This window comes from Bufo gargarizans, chromosome 4 (assembly GCF_014858855.1).
Source record: "Bufo gargarizans isolate SCDJY-AF-19 chromosome 4, ASM1485885v1, whole genome shotgun sequence".
Classification (NCBI taxonomy): domain Eukaryota; kingdom Metazoa; phylum Chordata; class Amphibia; order Anura; family Bufonidae; genus Bufo; species Bufo gargarizans.
In genome coordinates this window covers 179,369,324-179,388,066 of record NC_058083.1, presented here as the reverse complement: position 1 = coordinate 179,388,066, position 18,743 = coordinate 179,369,324, and the positions used below count along the sequence as shown (strand labels likewise).

General features: G+C 40.8%; 1 protein-coding gene across 4 annotated transcripts in view; it reads left to right on the top strand.

Moving 5' to 3' along the window:
- Positions 1-18,743, top strand: part of FNDC3B (fibronectin type III domain containing 3B) — a 373,528-nt gene that overhangs the window by 54,772 nt on the left and 300,013 nt on the right. For 3 of the 4 annotated variants that reach the window (XM_044291978.1, XM_044291975.1, XM_044291977.1), the window contains exon 2: positions 13,420-13,559. In XM_044291978.1, the coding sequence (XP_044147913.1) occupies positions 13,449-13,559 (111 nt within the window). In that variant the 5' untranslated portion in view covers positions 13,420-13,448. The remainder of the gene's footprint in view (positions 1-13,419; positions 13,560-18,743) is intronic. The other variant, XM_044291976.1, reaches the window with a different exon arrangement.

The window sequence follows — 18,743 nt, the reverse complement described above, 5'->3', positions numbered from 1 at the left end:
ATAAATTTTTATAGGCAGAGCCTTAGGTTTGTCCATACAAGAAAAAGGGTCAGCACTGCTGAGGGTGACAAATGTCCAACTGTATTCACACCTGCAGTCGCAACATGCGATATTTGATGGTGCTCTGCTTGATAGCCATGCAAAAATCAACGAATGCAGAAAAAATGAATAGTGGCACTCACCATAAAGTAATATTTGCAGCTTTATTCTGGTTAAAAACTGGAAAGTGCGGTGCCCGCACTTTCCAGTTTTTAACCAGAATAAAGCTGCAAATGTTACGTTATGGTGAGTGCCGCTATTCATTTTTTCTTCATTCGTTGATTTTTGTAGAGCCTTATGTTTAATGTGAATATCATTATCCTTTTTCATTATCTAATGTTTTTGTGAACCTTTTATAGGTAAAACTGTAAATGTTCTTTAGCCAAAGTTTTGAATCTATAGGTAAATAAGTGATGCTGAATGGTTGAGGTACATGTTTGGAGAATAAGGGACCAAATACTATAATATCAGTTGTGCTTGGTCCCCGAGGTTCCAGCACAGAGTGGAAAATAGGCTGTGTGTGCAGCTGCCTTTAATGGGTGTTGTGGGGACATTAATACAATCTGTTCTGCTTTGGTAGATAGGAGGCATCTGTACTGTAGAATAAGAATAAACATTGCCCCATTTATTAAAGAGAATCTTACAGCACTAGCTCAGCTGGATGTCATGATAATTTTCGTTGCTTCATTCTGGGGAAAAAGTAGTTATGTAAATCAGCGGTTAAGTGCACCAATTGTGGGTGCGGAGGGGGGCAAGCCATTTTGTACACCCTTGCTCCTCCTGCTTCCTCTGCAACCAATCCCTCTCTTTTTTAATTGACAGGGCCATGTTCCTGCATAGTCATCTTTTCTGCCTCTGCCAGTGGAGTAGGAAAGGGAGGCCCTGGCGGAGGAAGCAGGAGGATCAAGGGTGCACAGAGTGGCTTGGCCCCACCCTCTGTGCACTTAATTGCTCATTTGCCTGTGACTAAAAGTACATTTTCTCCAGAATGAAGCAACAGTTCTAAAAGCTATCATTTCATTCAGCTGAGCTAGTCCTAAAAGGTGTTGTGACTTGTTTAACAGTGAATTTCCTGTTGACACGCTCACTTTAAGACTTGAGTTTCATACATAAGATCATTGTAGTGAATTTAATTTATTAAACAGTGCGCTTAATTTGATGTGCATTTGGGGCTGCCTGAAAGCCACAAAGTGAAATCTACGCCTGCAATGTACCATTTTCTGACGTTCAATGTTAAAAGTCTGTCTTGGATGCTTTCACATAACAACTTTTCCAGTTTTTGGTGATAATTTTGCCACTGTTTGCGTAAAGAATAGTTAGAAATTACTAATAAATTTAGACCAGTGTTGTTGTTTAATCAAATTCATTGTCAAATGCATGTCATCATTATATTATGTCAATTAACCAACACGCTATTTTAATGGCAGATAAATGCCAAAACTGCACCATGTTTATTACTATGGTCCAATCTGTACGTCATGCATTATTATTGTTGATATCGCTTTTTGAATCTTCCCTCATGCTTTTTCAGAAATTTTTAAACATTTAATCTTTTTTTTTCTTTTTTGCTGAACTGCTTCCCGTAATTAAGTGTTAACTTTATTCAGCAGTGGAGCCTGGCCACTCACAACCATATGGTCAGGATGTGGTCTCGGAGGCTAACTGAAAGCGATCATCTTTACCTAACTGAGACTGTATTAAATTGTAGGTCAATTGGATTAGGAGACTTGAAAGCATTCCACTGTATACAGATAAATCTTTTACTTTACATAATTCTGATGAGATTGGTGTTGTGTATTGTTAGGTAGTCTACTGGAAATAAAATGGATTATCAAAATATGGAAGAAAATAAAAAGGGCAAGTAATCTTCAGAGACATTCTATTAGCTATACTGATTCTATAGTATTTCTCTGTCGGTGTCACGGATAATACCGGGAAGGAAAGACAACCAAAGGGAACAACAACAAAACAACTGCAAACTAGGCCCCAAGTCTAGGAAATAAGGAGGTCACATCCTAGCAAACCCTGACTCTCTCACTAAGCTGCTAACAACATGTGCAAATCTCAAAGGTAGATATGCACATGCACTGGAACCTGAGACTGCTGAAACACTGCACCAAAACCTCAGCTTAGGGAACAGGGAAAGAGGCAACCGGCTCCTTCCAAACTGAAGGAGCCAGTGTCTCCCTGAGGCCTAGTCAGGACAGACACAACAAGAAAAGGGAAAAGACTTAGCTTGAGAAGCAACTGGAACAGGGGAATCACCACACAAGCAGAGCACTCAGAAGAGCTATCAGCCGCAGGGAAACCAGTGAGAGGCGGAACATATAAAGAGCAACCTGACTGATAATGAGCAACACCTGCGAAGGGGTGGAAACTTGTGAGCAACAATGAAAACAATAGAGATATGTCAGATCGACTCATGAGTCTTCCGTCTATCTGAACTTCTAGGATCTCTCCCAGAGCCGGCGGTGACAGTCGAATGTCGTCATTATATTATATGTTATTTATGATAGGGAAGGATTTGGGTCTCAGTATGATAAGATCAGCATGCTGCTTGTCAAGCCAGCATTCCCATCATCAATGAGATGGGACAAAGATTTGAAACAGAAATATACCAGTCTGCTTCGTATTTAAGGTCTCCAAGCACTTGGCCAAAGGGTACTTTTATACAGGTCATTTAACTATGATTATCAGCTACATTGTGCCAACTATTATGTTTCTTTGCCTAGTATCAGCCACAATGCCCCCTAACCCAGTTTTAGCCTTGATGTCCCATGTCACCCACAGTGCCACCCTCACCCCAAATATCAGCCTCATTGCCCCCGCAGTGGCAGCCACATCTCTAATTGCCGCCTCATTGTTTCCTTTTATTTACAGTTCTCCTCCTCACATTATATTCTCACATTTTCCTCTTCCTCTGTAATGTAACTTCCTCTTCCTGTGTAATATAACTTCCTCTTCCTGTGTAATGTAACTTCCTCTTCCTGTGTAATGTGACATTCTCTTCCTATGTAATGTAACATCCTCTTACTATATAATGTAACTTCCTTTTCCTATGTAATGTAATGTAACATCCATTTCCTATGTAATGTAACTTCTTCTTCCTGTGTTATGTAACATCCTCTTACCATGTAATGTAACTTCTTCTTCCTATGTAATGTAACTTCCTCTCCCTGTGTAATGTACCTTCCTCTCCCTGTGTAATGTAATTTCTTCTTCCTATGTAACGTAACATCCTTATTAGTAAAAGGATTAGGTCACTCCTGCTGGAGTGCTCAGCTCTGTGTAACTGGTATGGTCTGATGCCAGAACATATGGCTTATAAGATTTATAGACTGACAATTGGGGAAATTCCACCTCCTTTTAAAAAATAAAATAAAATTCTGATATGATTGTTCTAGAATACCACAATATGTTACCTCCATATTGCAAGCAATGGCCTTGATGACAAGGGCTATCATTGGCACACCTACAGACCGTGCCAGCGTGCTCCTTGGCTCCTTGTAACACTATGTTACATGTACTGTATGATGGCAAAAATAGCTTGTTCCAGTTTTATCATTCTGCGGCTTGTAAATAACAGTGTGTTTGCCCTGAGAAATTTCAGTCTGCTCTGCGTATTGCTTATAAAGTCCCACTTCCAGAATAGTGCTCCTGCCCTTGTGTGCCATAGACAGAAATGATTTCCGTAACTTTCATAGACCACTTATTCTTCATAGTGAAGGAAAGGCCATGCCTGCTGAAATGCCACTGAGACGCGCCTCTTTGTGTTAGCTGGATGGTTACATTTTCTCATATTTAGTGACCTTTAATATTGGTAAATTGTACGGCCAGAGTATAACATGATGGGAAGAGTTCTCTACCAGCTGAAGTTCTCTAAGACAGGGCTACAGTGAAATGTGAAGGTATTCTGTATCTATTGCTAAATTCTATCTGTCTGTCTGTCTATCTTTAGTTTCACTAACCTATTAAAGCAGGGGTGGGGACCATTTCACGTGGCCCCAGTCCCCTGCCAGAACATATTGTGAAATTGCTAATGACCGCTTCCATTATGGATGCAGTCATTAGCATGTGGTAGCCACAGGAAGATGAGAACAGCGCTGCACTGGCTGTTCTCACCTTCCGTGGTCTTCTTTTGGAGGTGGTCTGATGGGGCTGATCTGAGGCTGTGGGTCTGATAGGCTCGGATCTGTGGCTGTGGGTCTGATAGGAGTCTGATCTGAGGCTGGGGGCCTATTGGGGTCTGATCTGAGGCTGGGGGATCTGATCTAAGGCTGTGGGGTCTGATCTGAGGCTGGGGGGTCTGATCTGAGGCCGGGGGGTCTGATAAGGGTCTGATCTGAGGATGGGGGTCTGATCTGAGGTTAGGAGGTCTGATCTGAGGCTGGGGGTCTGATGGGGGTCTGATCTGAGGTTGGGAGGTCTGATGGGGTGTGATTTGAGGCTGGGTGTCTGATGGGGGTCTGATCTGAGGTTGGGAGGTCTGATGGGGTGTGGTCTGAGGCTGGGTGTCTGATGGGGTCTGATCTAAGGCAGGGGAGGGCCTGATGAGGGTCTGATTTGAGGCTGATGTAGGCTGGGGGGTCTGATAGGAGGCTGATTTGAGGCTGATGGAGGTGGGGGGCAGATGTGAGGCTGAGAAAGGGACAAAGGCAGGGACAGTTGTGAAGAAACTGGCAAGGACAGTGGCAGGGAGAGTGAATGTTGGATGAACCCCTCTCTGGACCCCTCTGGATTATCATTCTGCGGCTTGTAAATAACAGTGTGTTTGCTCTGAGAGATTTCACAGTCTGCTCTGTGTATTGCTTATAAAGCCCGACTTCCAGAATAGTGCTCCTGCCCTTGTGTGCCATAGACAGAAATGATTTCAGCCCCTTTCATAGAGCACTTATTCTTCATAGTGAGGGTTTCTATCACCATTGTATGCTACCCTCAGATAGGACAGCATACAATTGATGACATATTCCCCTTTAACTATAGTGTTTGATGGGAATATAATAATTTATCTGTATAGCTGTAATGCTAGTGGCATTTAACTCTCTTAAAGTAGTTGTCCCACAATAAATATTCTACAGTTTTGAAACCAACACCTGGATGTGAATTCTTTTGTAATTGCGTGTACCGTATTTTTCGCCCCATAAGACACACCAAGGTTTTAGAGGAGGAAAATAAGAAAAAATATTTTGAATTACACCTCAGGTCACACCACCAATCAGACCCCCAATATTAATCAGACCTCAGCTCACAGCCCCAATCAGATCCCCAATGTTAATAAGAACTCAGATCAGAGCCCAATATAAAGAAGACCCCTAATCAGACCTCAGATGAGACCCCCATGCCTCATATCAGCCCCCAGCCATATGTGATCAGCCCCCAGCCATATGTAATCAGCCCCCAACCATATGTTAATCAGGCTCTGACCATATGTTATTCAGCCCCCAACCATATGTTAATAGGGAGAGCTGAGACACGCCCCTTAGCTGCAGCAGAGAAGACACTCCCCTTGAGCGGTCAGCTTGATACAAATCTAGCAGAGCAATGAATGGGGAGATCTCTGGATCTATGTGAGGTACAGGGCTGGTTCTAGCTTTGTTAGAAAGAGATCGTCATATACTATACAATGTCTGATTTTCATTTTTTACATTAGACATGGGATAAGTCCGTTAATCCCTTCAGGACCCAGCCATTTTTCACCTTGAGGACCCAGCCAAATTTTGCAAATCTGAGGATAACTAACTTTGGAATGCATTTACTTATCTAAGCCATTTTGAGATCGTAGAATCACCCCCCATCAGAGCCCACCTACAGCCCCCTCATTGGTTTTTACAGTGAGAAAGCTGCAATTGACCAGTCTGCATTGACCAGCCAACCTCAGCCATTGGGGGTGCAGGGGGAGTTACAACCTCCCTGGGCCCTTATTGCAGATGCCTGTCCTGTACAAGTACAACATGGGTCCAGAACTCCCTGCCAGCCTTGCCATACAATGTACGGGTAAGCTCCAGAAGGGATTAATAATAAATTTTCCCACCAATTAAAACCACATAGTGACACATATTGCCACATGGACCATAGATACAATAGAATGGTCATGTCCTCATAGACCACTATGGGAGAATGTTCTGTACAGGGAGGGCGAATAGATAAGTAGGACATCACCTGTTGTGACTGGTGGATCCTTTGTTATCTATACAGATCTTTTATCTTTCATTGTGATTCTGCCTCTGATGATGATATGACTGCTGAAAAGTGATCTGTACAGAACAGGAAGTCTTGGAGGATTGTAGGATTATTTTTTAAATTGGAGATAGTAATATGGAAAAAAAATAAAATAATATCCCCAAAATTCTAAATAAATATGTTTAACATAAAAACTTGATCTAAACAATAGGTCATTGTCTGATGAAACATTCCTTTTTACATTTTCTGTCTCTGACTGGTCCTGATATCTCATATGACCTACATATATTTCATATCATATTTTTAAATCCTATTTTAACTTTTAATGACCTCTTTTCCCAGCTCTGATCTAGTTTATTGGGTGAAAGACATGATGAATTTCAGACTGTTATATGAATACTGATTATTACCTGACAGATTAACACACCCGTTAAAATATGGGAAGATTAAGGACACATATTCTTTGATTTCTTGCAGCACATTCAGTGCGCCATCGCTCAGCATGCAGAACTTATTTTATTTTATTTTTTGTCCCTGCAGGTCCGCTGAGTCAGCAGATGTTTTTAATAACCAGTCCACATTTATAAATCAGCTACGTGTTAAATGAAAGCCATATTTAGTATAATTGTTGCATAGCCAACAAATTGTATTCTTCTGCTAATTCCTCAAATTTGAGTAGGCATAAATTAATGCTGAGGAGCGTGTTTATCGTCACTGCGTTCCACTCTGTAATTGGCAGAATACAGGGTCTTCTATTATTAGATATGTGGAAGAGTATTTGTTAAAAAAAAATGTAGAAAATAAAGTTACCGTACATTTCTTTTTAATCCAAATTGCAAAACTTGTCTCATTAAGACAACAGTTCTTCAGATGGTAGCCAGCCCAGCCATTGATCTATGAGCTGATTGCCACCAGTTTGGCAGCAGAAACTGCTTGTCTGTCAGTGTTACTGCTGAGGGACGCTTTAGCCACTGCATCTTTAGTCTTGCATGCCATTCAGTCAACATCCTTGGGGTAATATTCAAGAGTCAACAGTGGAAGAGTCTTCTGTAATTGATCTGGTGCAATTCTGTACAGTACTGTGCTGTAGGGCATACCTGCCATGCTGTAAATGTACAATATGATGTGATGCAGGAAGGTGTTAAACAGTTAGGGTCACTTGAAGAGTAAAAAAAATATATATTGCTAAGTTTTAAAAAAAAAAACACCTTATTTTGAAAGTGGCTTTGCTACCATTAAAAGGGTTCTCTGGGAATTGAAAAAATGAAAATATTACTTAACTATAAATATATTCCCAAATACATTTCATTAGTTATAATGGCTCATATGTCTAGAGAGTAATCACTAGGAGAAATAATATGGCCACTGTCCTATTAGTACACAGAAACCCTGTCCTAATCACACAGGAGGACAAGTTACTTCACAACACTGAGCTAAAGAGCTGTCTCATCTTCCTCTTCTAATTGTCAGGGATCATGATGCTGAAGACAGCTGATAAGATCTTCAGCTGAATCTCTGTAGGAATAGAGCTCTTGAGGAGACATGAAGTCTACTTACGACTACGTGCGTCCATAATACTACACAGACTCCATGCACAAGGTTCTGCTGTGTTCATGAGCTCTTAGACAGTTTTTTTAATTTTGTACCAAAATAGCAAGAATCAGTGTAGATGGAAAATGTATTACACCATGTTAATATCCATCTTGCATATTCTTGACTTAGTCCACGTTCTTAGTGCGATATTATAGTATACAGAGTCAGAAAAACGCAAACCTGATGTAATTAATGTTCTAGCAATATACAATGTCTCAATAACTTGTCATGTGGCCTTGAGCATCAATTACAGCTTGACAACGACGTCTCATGCGTTCAGCCTCCGCTCCGCTCAGCAGGCGGACACCTGAACGCTGCTTGCAGCATTCTGGTGTCCGCCTGGCCGTGCGGAGGCAAGCGGATCCGTCCAGACTTACAATGTAAGTCAATGGGGACGGATCCGTTTGAATATGACACACTATGGCTCAATTTTCAAACGGATCCGTCCCCCATTGACTTTCAATGTAAAGTCTGGACGGATCCGTCTGAGGCTACTTTCACACTTAGAAATTTTTTTAACAATATAATGCAGACGGATCCGTTCTGAACGGAGCCACCGTCTGCATTATATAAGCGGATCCGCTCTGAACGCAAGTGTGAAAGTAGCCTTACAAGCCTTTGCATGGCTACTCAGCTGATCCCATCTGTTTTCAATGGGAATTAGGTCTGGAGAAAGTGCAGGCCACTCCATTTCAAGTATCCCAGTCTCCAGCAGCCATTCCCTAATCATGCGACCTCAATGAGCTGGCATATTGTCGTCCATAAAGATGAAATTTGGCCTATTTTGTTTATGCAGAGGCACTATGATTGTATTAATGATGTTATTCAAGTAGTATGGGCTTGTCACTGTACTATTCACAAAGTGTAGGGCTGTTCTGTATTGACTAGACACATCTGCCTACACTATAACAACACCACCAAAGGCTAGTCTAGTCTGGTGACAATAGTGGTTGATGCATAGCGCTCTCTTTGACGTCTCCAACATCGTTGGCAGCCATAATTTCTGCTCAGGGTGAACCGACTTTGATCTGTGAACGGCACTGAGGCCCACTGGTCACTGACTCGCCTAGTGTAGATGCTCCCTGGCCCATGCAATATGATGACGTCTGTGCCTGGTGGTGTGGTCAGGTATTCTTGCAGGTCAACTAGCACGCAGACCACCCTAATGTAAATGGTTTTGAATGGTCTGACATGATACTTGGGTGCCTCGCACCTCCCTTAAATGTTCCTGGAGTTGTGTGGCATTCATCCTCTAGTTCCACAGGGCATTGTTCACAATGAAGCGGTCATCATTGTGCGATGTGGCCATAGGACGTCCACTTCTATGCCTTTCTGTGACTTTTCCAGTCTCTCAGTATCTCTGTTGCAACCTGCTGATGATACTGTGACACTCTAAGCTCAGTGGCCACTTCTATCTGAGAACATTCTGCTTGAAGCCTCGCAATGGCGAGGTACTGTTGATCAATTGTTAGGTGTCATCTTGGTCTCAATGTCAAAATGTGAACAGCATGATGAGGAGGACTGTTTAAATAACAATTCTAATTGAGCCAGGAAATTTGTTGGGGATTCATGGATCAAACGCTTGTTGTGAATTTTGCTGTTAAGCTGCTTGTTAGAGAACAGCAAGTTGTGCAAAAAGTACTGAAACTTTGAGCAGTTGGACATGTGCATTCAGGAGTTTAAAGTAGGTCACATTAAGTTCACTTGTAAAGGTTAGAGTGCATTTTAGGTTCATCCTGAAACTTCACCCACAAGCCAAATATCCCTAACTTTTCGTGAGTAGTGTAAGTGTACATACCTGAAGAATGTAATCTAACCTTGCTTGTGCCTGCACAACTAAAGGTTGTGCTGGATGTAGAAAACTTCAGATGCGGGAGGAGGTCAGCAAGCAGGCATAGACGCCAAAATAGTAGGCTGAGAAAAGCCTGAAGTGGAACGGAAGCTTTCTGTCATACTGAAGAAAGATATCAATATCCTATTACCAACTTGACTAATTCCTTTACTCTACAAATATTAGTGTGCTCCTAGGTAGCTCCTGTTCAGACTGATCCCTCTGTGGCTGTAACAGTATGAAAGCCACTAGCTTAATCCTAATACACATGTTTAAATAGCATTGAGGAATTTACTCAAGATTTTTAGGCAGTGTTTAGGGAACACAGCTGGGGTGCAGCAGATTTAACTTATAAAGTGCTCCTCTAAATCCCAGCATCTGCTACCATTCTGACATTATTTTGCATGTTGTAAACCAGCAATCAATCTGTCTTATTCCTCGAAGGGTAACGTAACACGTGTGATTTCGCTCTTCACCAGAGACAAAGCGACAATTTCCAGACTATTTGTTGGCTGATCAAGCAGCTGTGTACATTCTTCTTAGTTTGGGTCATGTCTCGGAATATTTTCCACAAGAGCTGACGTTGCTACAGTACCTTGCTCGCCATGGCACAGCTTTGTCTTTCCGATATGCCTGGCAGAACCCTGGATTGTTATAAACATTTATTCTTCTTTCTTTTAATAACTGAGCCTTTATTTATGATTATTATGTAATTGACCTGACTGGCGCAGTAGACGTCTTTTGGGTCAGCAGCTCGGCTGCTTTGCCTGCCTTTATATGTAAGCAATTCAGAACTTAGAGCAAGTATCCCATGTTAAGTTGATGCTCTGAAACATTAATACTTTGTATGTTTTACCAGATTAGCCCTCTACGGTACCTTACATTGAGGACAGCCCTGAGGATGATCTGCTGTTTTCCAACCAGTATCATATGTCTTGGTTCATCGTGCTTCATAGCCTCATTGTACCCAATAAGCAGTTGTTTAGACTCGCTGGTATTTTTCAGGTCATGTGGCCACCATTGGTCAGCTTTGCATTATTTTTTTCCTGCCGTTTTGCATTTAAAGTCATTGGGAGTAATTTATTAATGACCGTACATCAGTTTTTTTGGCAGAGGAATTGTGCACATCACTGTGCAAAACCTATTTTGTCCCAAAATTATTTATTTTTCCCTCCTTTTACTTTGAGAAGAAGGGGCAAGGCCTATGCGGTCCGACAGATTTGGGGCATCTGTGTTGGAGGCTTTGTTTGGGACCTCTGTTGCAGACTCCATCAAGAAGACTAGACAATGCATGCAGGACTTTTTTGTCCGTTAAAAAAAACTGGCTCCGGAACAAAAACTGAACAGACTCCATTGTAGTCAGTGGAGTCTTTTCAGATCTGTCAAGTCTCAGTTATGTGCCTAATCTGGCACTTCCATTATTTTTGTTGATCTGCTCCTCAGAGCAAAACAACAGAAATAACTAGCAGTTATGTTTACTCACTATTAAACAGATTGTTGTATCAGAAATAGGTATTTTTTTAACTCTGTATTTATAGAAAACATTTTTTTTATTGTTGGCTTGTTTTCTTTTCGTTTGGCAGTTCTATACCACTGACAAAATATTGGCTTTCTGTAGTGGGCAGCACAGAGATAATACTCCTATATACTGTAGATAGGGATCCTATTGTCCGTTCCGAGGGGGAGATGTTATTTGCTAGTACAATAGTAGATTAGTAGACTTGGGATGACAGTGTGATAGCTTTATTGTTCTCTTGATTGGCCTAGATCAAGATGTCCACAGAAGAGCATCAGTGTAATTGAGTCATTCATCCAGGTTCCCCTTCTGGTCACTGTGAATGGTCTGACTGAGATACTTAAATGAGGATGTGCTAAACAAAGGAGGAAAGGAAGTTAAAGACCCTGGGCAGGAAATATAATACACTGAGTGACTTTAAAAATTTATAACCAGAAAACCATCTTTTTATTTATTTATAAATAAATAAATAATTACATAGAATATTTATATATAGACTGTTATGTGATGGAAACATTTTTGATGGTAGTGTCCCATTAGGATAACTTATACTAAATTGGTGAAAGGTAAGCCGAAAATCTACACGATCTCCTAGCTTCTTGCACATGGGCGTTCTGTGATGCATCAGGATTACTAAAGAGCTGTCAGCATGAATAGCCCTATTAAAACAGACTAATTGCCTGGTAGGGTTGATCATGCTGAGTAAAATTATGCCTTTATTTTATGTAGGGTGAACTGCTGCCAAGATATTTTACTTTTTATATTTATACAAATTACTTATTTGGAGCACCAAGTAGCTGACAGTAGCACGTGGAGCACTGCTAACGCTGCAACCCTGCTCTGTGCTCTCCACCCTCCCATTTAATTAACCTAGATATACCTCTTGCCTAGCCCTGTATTCTCTTGCCTGCACTTAGTCAGCTCATTGACTCAGCAGTGAATCTGATGAGTTCGGACAGCTGATCCACTGCACAAGCGCTGAGTTACTGTGCTGACTGTGCACAGGTAAAAACACTAGATGGAAGGTCTAGCCCTGTTAATCAAAGGGCAGGGAAGAATACACAGATCCAAGGGTTTTAGCATTAGCAGTGCTCCAAGTACTACGGCCGTTCCTTTCGTCCTCAATATAGGTAATCTGCATAAATATATAAAGTAATAAATCTTGGTAGCAGTTCACCCTACAGAAAAAAAGAAAGGTATCATTTTACTCAGCATGATCAACCCTATCAGGTAATATGTCTGGTTTAATAGGGTTGATCATGCTGATAGATGCTACTAACATGGAGTCAAATAGTTAAAAATATGTTTCAATATAACAAAATATGTGCTGACATTGTTGATTTTCTGTATTAAATTGGGACTTGCTAACTGTAACGCCTTCATAAGGGCACTCAGTATATAAAGGCATTGAAAGCATTAAAGGGGTTGTCTGAGTAATTTTTTTGTTCTTTGTATGTTTCTAACTGATCAAATGTGACAGCTTTACCATGCACTTACTGCATCTCCAGTTGCTGCTTTCTCAGATTTCACTGAGGGTCACATGACCTGTGATGTCAGCTTCTCTCCCTGCTCTGATAATGTTTTGTGCACAAGCCTGAGAGAGCAGCCATGTGTCTGTACATGAGATGTCACTGTGTTGGCCACACCCCCTGCACTGCCATTTGCTGCTTATTGCTGTCTCCCTGGATTCAGGAAACAGTTAACCCCTTCAGTAGCACAGACTCAGGGCTGAAGGATTTACTGAGTAGCTGCAGGCAGTGAGGAGACAAATGCTGGTAACAGGAGCTGACAAACTACAGGTGTTCTGCAGAGTATTGCACAAGAACAGGTAGGGGGGAGATTCTGTGTGTATCAGCAGCGCCATTGTACATCTGGGGCTTGTAGTCCTACACATAAAACATGCTGCTGAGTCTCCCAGCAGGCAGACGTGTCACTCAGGGCAGCACTAGTATTCACTCCCTTTACAGAGCAGGGGAGGGACAGAGATTGTTGTTGTTGCAGGTAAACAAAGGGCCAGAAGACAACCAGGGAAATTAGGAAATATAATTTTTGGGCCTAAAACTTGCTTAGCTTAGTTATATATTGCTGCCCATCAGATTTACAGTGATATATATATATTTTTTTTTCTTAACTCGGAAAACCCCTTTAACTTCTTTCGTCACTTTCATTTCATTTGTCAAGTGGTATATAATAGATAAATAGATCGCCATTGAAACAAAATATTAGACATTGCAAACACCTTTATTTTTCTTTTCTTTAGGAAGGCAGCTGAGAGAAAATTCTCCATGAATGTACGTCACAATGATGATGACCGACCAAATCCCACTGGAACTGCCACCCTTGCTGAATGGGGAGGTAGCCATGATGCCTCATATAGTAAATGGGGATGGATCACAGCAGGTTGGTTAAAGCTATTCTAAATCTAATTTAATAAAGTGTTAATGTTAGTAAAGTCATGATTTGCTTTCTGAATTAGTTGTGGACAAGGTAGATCTAGTTTTCACAATTTTAAGTTTCTACACTTGTATATCAATAGAACTTCATGAATGACTTTGTTGATGATCTGAAACTCTGAGTTTGGCCAACTATTCCCTCTAATGAAGGACAAAAACGTAAGACAATGTTTACCTGTTTGCCACATAGTTTCTGTTGTTCCCCCTTTATATATAATTAGAAGCCCCTGCCGTTCCAACTCTCCTTTGCTCTTTACTGCTCTTCACTTTCTGTTTCCTGCTTGATGTGCCCCAAACGGAAAGGTCTGCTCAGCCAGTCACTGGCCATAGCGGTGACCCACCACAGTCAATGATTGACTCAGCATGCCTTTCCGGACCTTCCCTGTGTTTTGAGCTGCAATCAGAAAGTGGAAAGCACTGTGTAGACTGGAGCAGTTTTTTAATGGCAGGTGTGGAGGTCAGTAAGGGTGAGTATGGCTTCCTTCAAATCTTAACCTTTACTGCTCGACAAGGGAGTGAAAGACAGGTGCTCCTGTTAAAAGAAATGACTAGCTCCCTATTGCCATCTGGGAGAAGAGAATGCTTTAAGAACATTCTACCCCCCCCCCCCCCTTCCCCCAGCTTTCCCCTTTCTCTGGACCCATCTATCTCCTCAAGACTTAAAGCAGCAGTCCAATAAAAATCTTTATTCTCTGACCTGTTAGAAAGGTACATGATATAAACTGTAGTGAAGGTAATTTTCTTACCAGTGACTGTATTTGTGAGTTATAACCTTCCTTCTGATCCTCAACTGTGTCATGTGATCAACACTATGACTCTCCAAACAACACAGCTTCTTATGTGTGGACAGGAAGCTTGTTTCTTTATGTATTCCTATGGGAGACTCAATGTTAGTCTCAATGGAATTAACAGAGAAGTAACTGACTTCCTGTCCTGTGTCAGTTGGAGGTTAGAGAGTTGGTCACATGACACAGATGTGGATCAGAGGGGAGGTGATAACTCACAAATACAGTCATCAGTAGGAAGATTACCTTCACTACAATTTACATAATGTACCTTTCTAACAGGTCAGAGAATAAAATGTTTGTAGTAGTGCTTCTTTAAAGCAAGAGGCTGCTACCTACCTAGTAGTGATTTAATGTGTCTGTCTGAGGAGGGGTATGTTGCTAGTTCTCCCTAATGCCACATACACTACGTGCAGAATTATTAGGCAAATTAGTATTTTGACCACATCATCCTCTTTATGCATGTTGTCTTACTCCAAGCTGTATAGGCTCGAAAGCCTACTACCAATTAAGCATATTAGGTGATGTGCATCTCTGTAATGAGAAGGGTGTGGTCTAATGACATTAACACCCTATATCAGGTGTGCATAATTATTAGGCAACTTCCTTTCCTTTGGCAAAATGGGTCAAAAGAAGGACTTGACAGGCTCAGAAAAGTCAAAAATAGTGAGATATCTTGCAGAGGGATGCAGCTCTTAAAATTGCAAAGCTTCTGAAGCGTTATCATCGAACAATCAAGCGTTTCATTCAAAATAGTCAACAGGGTCGCAAGAAGCGTGTGGAAAAACCAAGGCGCAAAATAACTGCCCATGAACTGAGAAAAGTCAAGCGTGCAGCTGCCAAGATGCCACTTGCCACCAGTTTGGCCATATTTCAGAGCTGCAACATCACTGGAGTGCCCAAAAGCACAAGGTGTGCAATACTCAGAGACATGACCAAGGTAAGAAAGTTGAAAGACGACCACCACTGAACAAGACACACAAGCTGAAACGTCAAGACTGGGCCAAGAAATATCTCAAGACTGATTTTTCTAAGGTTTTATGGACTGATGAAATGAGAGTGAGTCTTGATGGGCCAGATGGCTGAATTGGTAAAGGGCAGAGAGCTCCAGTCCGACTCAGACGCCAGCAAGGTGGAGGTGGAGTACTGGTTTGGGCTGGTATCATCAAAGATGAGCTTGTGGGGCCTTTTTGGGTTGAGGATGGAGTCAAGCTCAACTCCCAGTCCTGCCAGTTTCTGGAAGACACCTTATTCAAGCAGTGGTACAGGAAGAAGTCTGCAAGGTAAGAAAAACATGATTTTCATGCAGGACAATGCTCCATCACACGCGTCCAAGTACTCCACAACGTGGCTGGCAAGAAAGGGTATAAAAGAAGAAAATCTAATGACATGGCCTCCTTGTTCACCTGATCTGAACCCCATTGAGAACCTGTGGTCCATCATCAAATGTGAAATTTACAAGGAGGGAAAACAGTACACCTCTCTGAACAGTGTCTGGGAGGCTGTGGTTGCTGCTGCACGCAATGTTGATGGTGAACAGATCAAAACACTGACAGAATCCATGGATGGCAGGCTTTTGAGTGTCCTTGCAAAGAAAGGTGGCTATATTGGTCATTGATTTGTTTTTGTTTTGTTTTTGAATGTCAGAAATGTATATTTGTGAATGTTGAGATGTTATATTGGTTTCACTGGTAAAAATAAATAATTGAAATGGGTATATATTTGTTTTTTGTTAAGTTGCCTAATAATTATGTACAGTAATAGTCACCTGCACACACAGATATCCCCCTAAAATAGCTAAAACTAAAAACAAACTAAAAACTACTTCCAAAAATATTCAGCTTTGATATTAATGAGTTTTTTGGGTTCATTGAGAACATGGTTGTTGTTCAATAATAAAATTAATCCTCAAAAATACAACTTGCCTAATAATTCTGCACTCCCTGTATAGTAAATAGCCCATAGGGTTTTTTTTTAACACAGCGCACTCTTAATAGTACATTTTCCTTTTAATTTTGCCAGATAATTTCCATTGTATATCCAGTATATTTTGGTCTTGGGTTTTGCATTACTCTGACATTTGCATGGCCAGTCGTGCATCTTGCTGAACATTCAGTTTTCTATTTTTTCTGGACCTGGTTAATTTTTTCCATTGAAATAAAGTCTGGGAAATGTTACTTTATTCTTTTTACTTGTTAGATATCTTTTTGTTCATTTCTAACCACATCATTAAACCATCATTTTATGGTTGTTTGATCCCAGCCTCTTAAGCATATGAAAGTATTAATTTAAATGGTTTATGTTTGGGAATGTATTGCCTTAGCCATCATTTAAAATGTGATCATTGCTTTCCTTACCAAAATTCTTTCCCTAGTCTGGTACGCCGGGTGAACACAGTGGGAAATGTCAATTAAATTAATAATGCCATTGCATTGTATAGCAGACATGAGGGAAGATGTTATACATGTTGGCAAAGTATTGTGAAGAAGAGTTGTGCTTTCAACTGTGATGGGGTTTATAGTGGAATTCTAGATGTTAAACTCCAGATTGAGGTATTGTAGGATTTGTTCAAATCTCTTATTACATTGGGAATGCACTGGTTGAACCTCTATTAATCTTACTAGACGTTTATGAATAAATTGCCAGCAGTCAGCAAATTATAGTAGGTCTATCTGGGTGTTACCAGGTAGGAGTGTGTCCCTGCACAGTCTGACACTGACAACACTGTTTGGATAGTGTGAGACTGTGCAGGGATACCTCCCCCAACTAGTAACACCTATTTGGATCTTTATTGCAGACTGCTGGCAATTCATACATAAACTTCTAGTAAGAATAATAGAGGAATGGCACAACAAAGTTCTAAAAATAGAAGCTCCAGAATTATTATTGCAAGGGGAATGCAAGTAGTTACTAAATTAGACATGTCATGAGAGATGATTAGTCCTCTACACGAATCTGACATGAAGTTCACAAATGTGCTAATACAAACTCTGCTTTAAGTTAGTTTGTTTCACATGAAATGAGTGGTTAATGACTGCTAAACTGGCAAGGAGGTCATGATAATTTTAATATATAGTTAGTGACTTCTCAAAAGTTCATTAACCACCTCCCGTCTGCCCGTTGACTATAAACGTCCGGGAGGTGGATTTCTATCTCTGAATGGATGTTTCTGAATGTCAGTGATAGCAGGGCAACCCAGAGAGAAGGCAGGGACAGTTCCCAGGTGTCCCTGCCTCCTAGATCGCTATGCGCTTCCTGTTCAGGCCAGGCGGTCATGAGCCGGGAGAGTGCAGGAGCTGTCGGGTCTTTTACAAACCTCGATCAGCCCTCTGGGGGGTGTATTTCCACTGTAACTGGGGCTACTATGTCAGCCCCAGTTACAGGAGAAATCAATAGTGGAAAAAAAAAAAAGTGAAGTTAAATGTCCCCTTATGGGGGGACACAAAGTGTAAAATTAAAAAAAAGGTTTCACATGTAAAAAAAAAAAAAATCCACAAGTAAGGAATTAAAAACAAATGTTAAAAATAGAAAAAGAAATAAAATAAAAAATAGACATATTTGGTATTGTCACATCCGAGACGGTCGGCTCTATAAACATCTCATATGATCCACCCAGTCAGATAAACACGATAAAAAAATAAATTAAAGCATTGTCCTTTTTGTCACCTTACATCACAAAAAGTGCAACACCAAGTGATCAAAAAGGCGTATGTCCCACAAAATGGTAACAATAAAACTTTCACCTCATGCTGCAAAAAATGAGCCCCTACATAAGAAAATCGCTCAAAAAAAAAATAATAACTACAGCTCTCAGAACATGGACACATTAAAACATCATTTTTTTGTTTCAAAAATGCAATTATAGTAATAATTAAGAAATAAAAAAAGCCCTTTTTGTCACCTAACATCACATAAAGTGCAACACTAAGCGATCAAAAAGGCATATGTCCCCCAAAGTAGTACCACTCAAACTGTCACATCATCCCGCAAAAAGTGAGACCCTAACTAAGACAATCGATCAAAAAATAAAAAAGCTATAGCTCAGACTATGGAGACACCAAAACATCATTTTTTTGGTTTCAAAAATGCTATTATTGTGTAAAACTTAAATAAACAAGAAAAAGTATACATATTAGGTATCGCCACGTCCGTAAAGATCTGCTCTATTAAAACGTCACATGATCTAACACTAGGGATCGACCGATTATCGGATTTACCGATATTATTGGCCGATATTCAGGATTTTGAACGCTATCGGTATCGGCATTTATTTGGCCGATATTCCGATAGCGTATTGGGAACACAGATCGCGCTGCTGACAGCGCTCTCCGTGTTCCCTCAGCAGC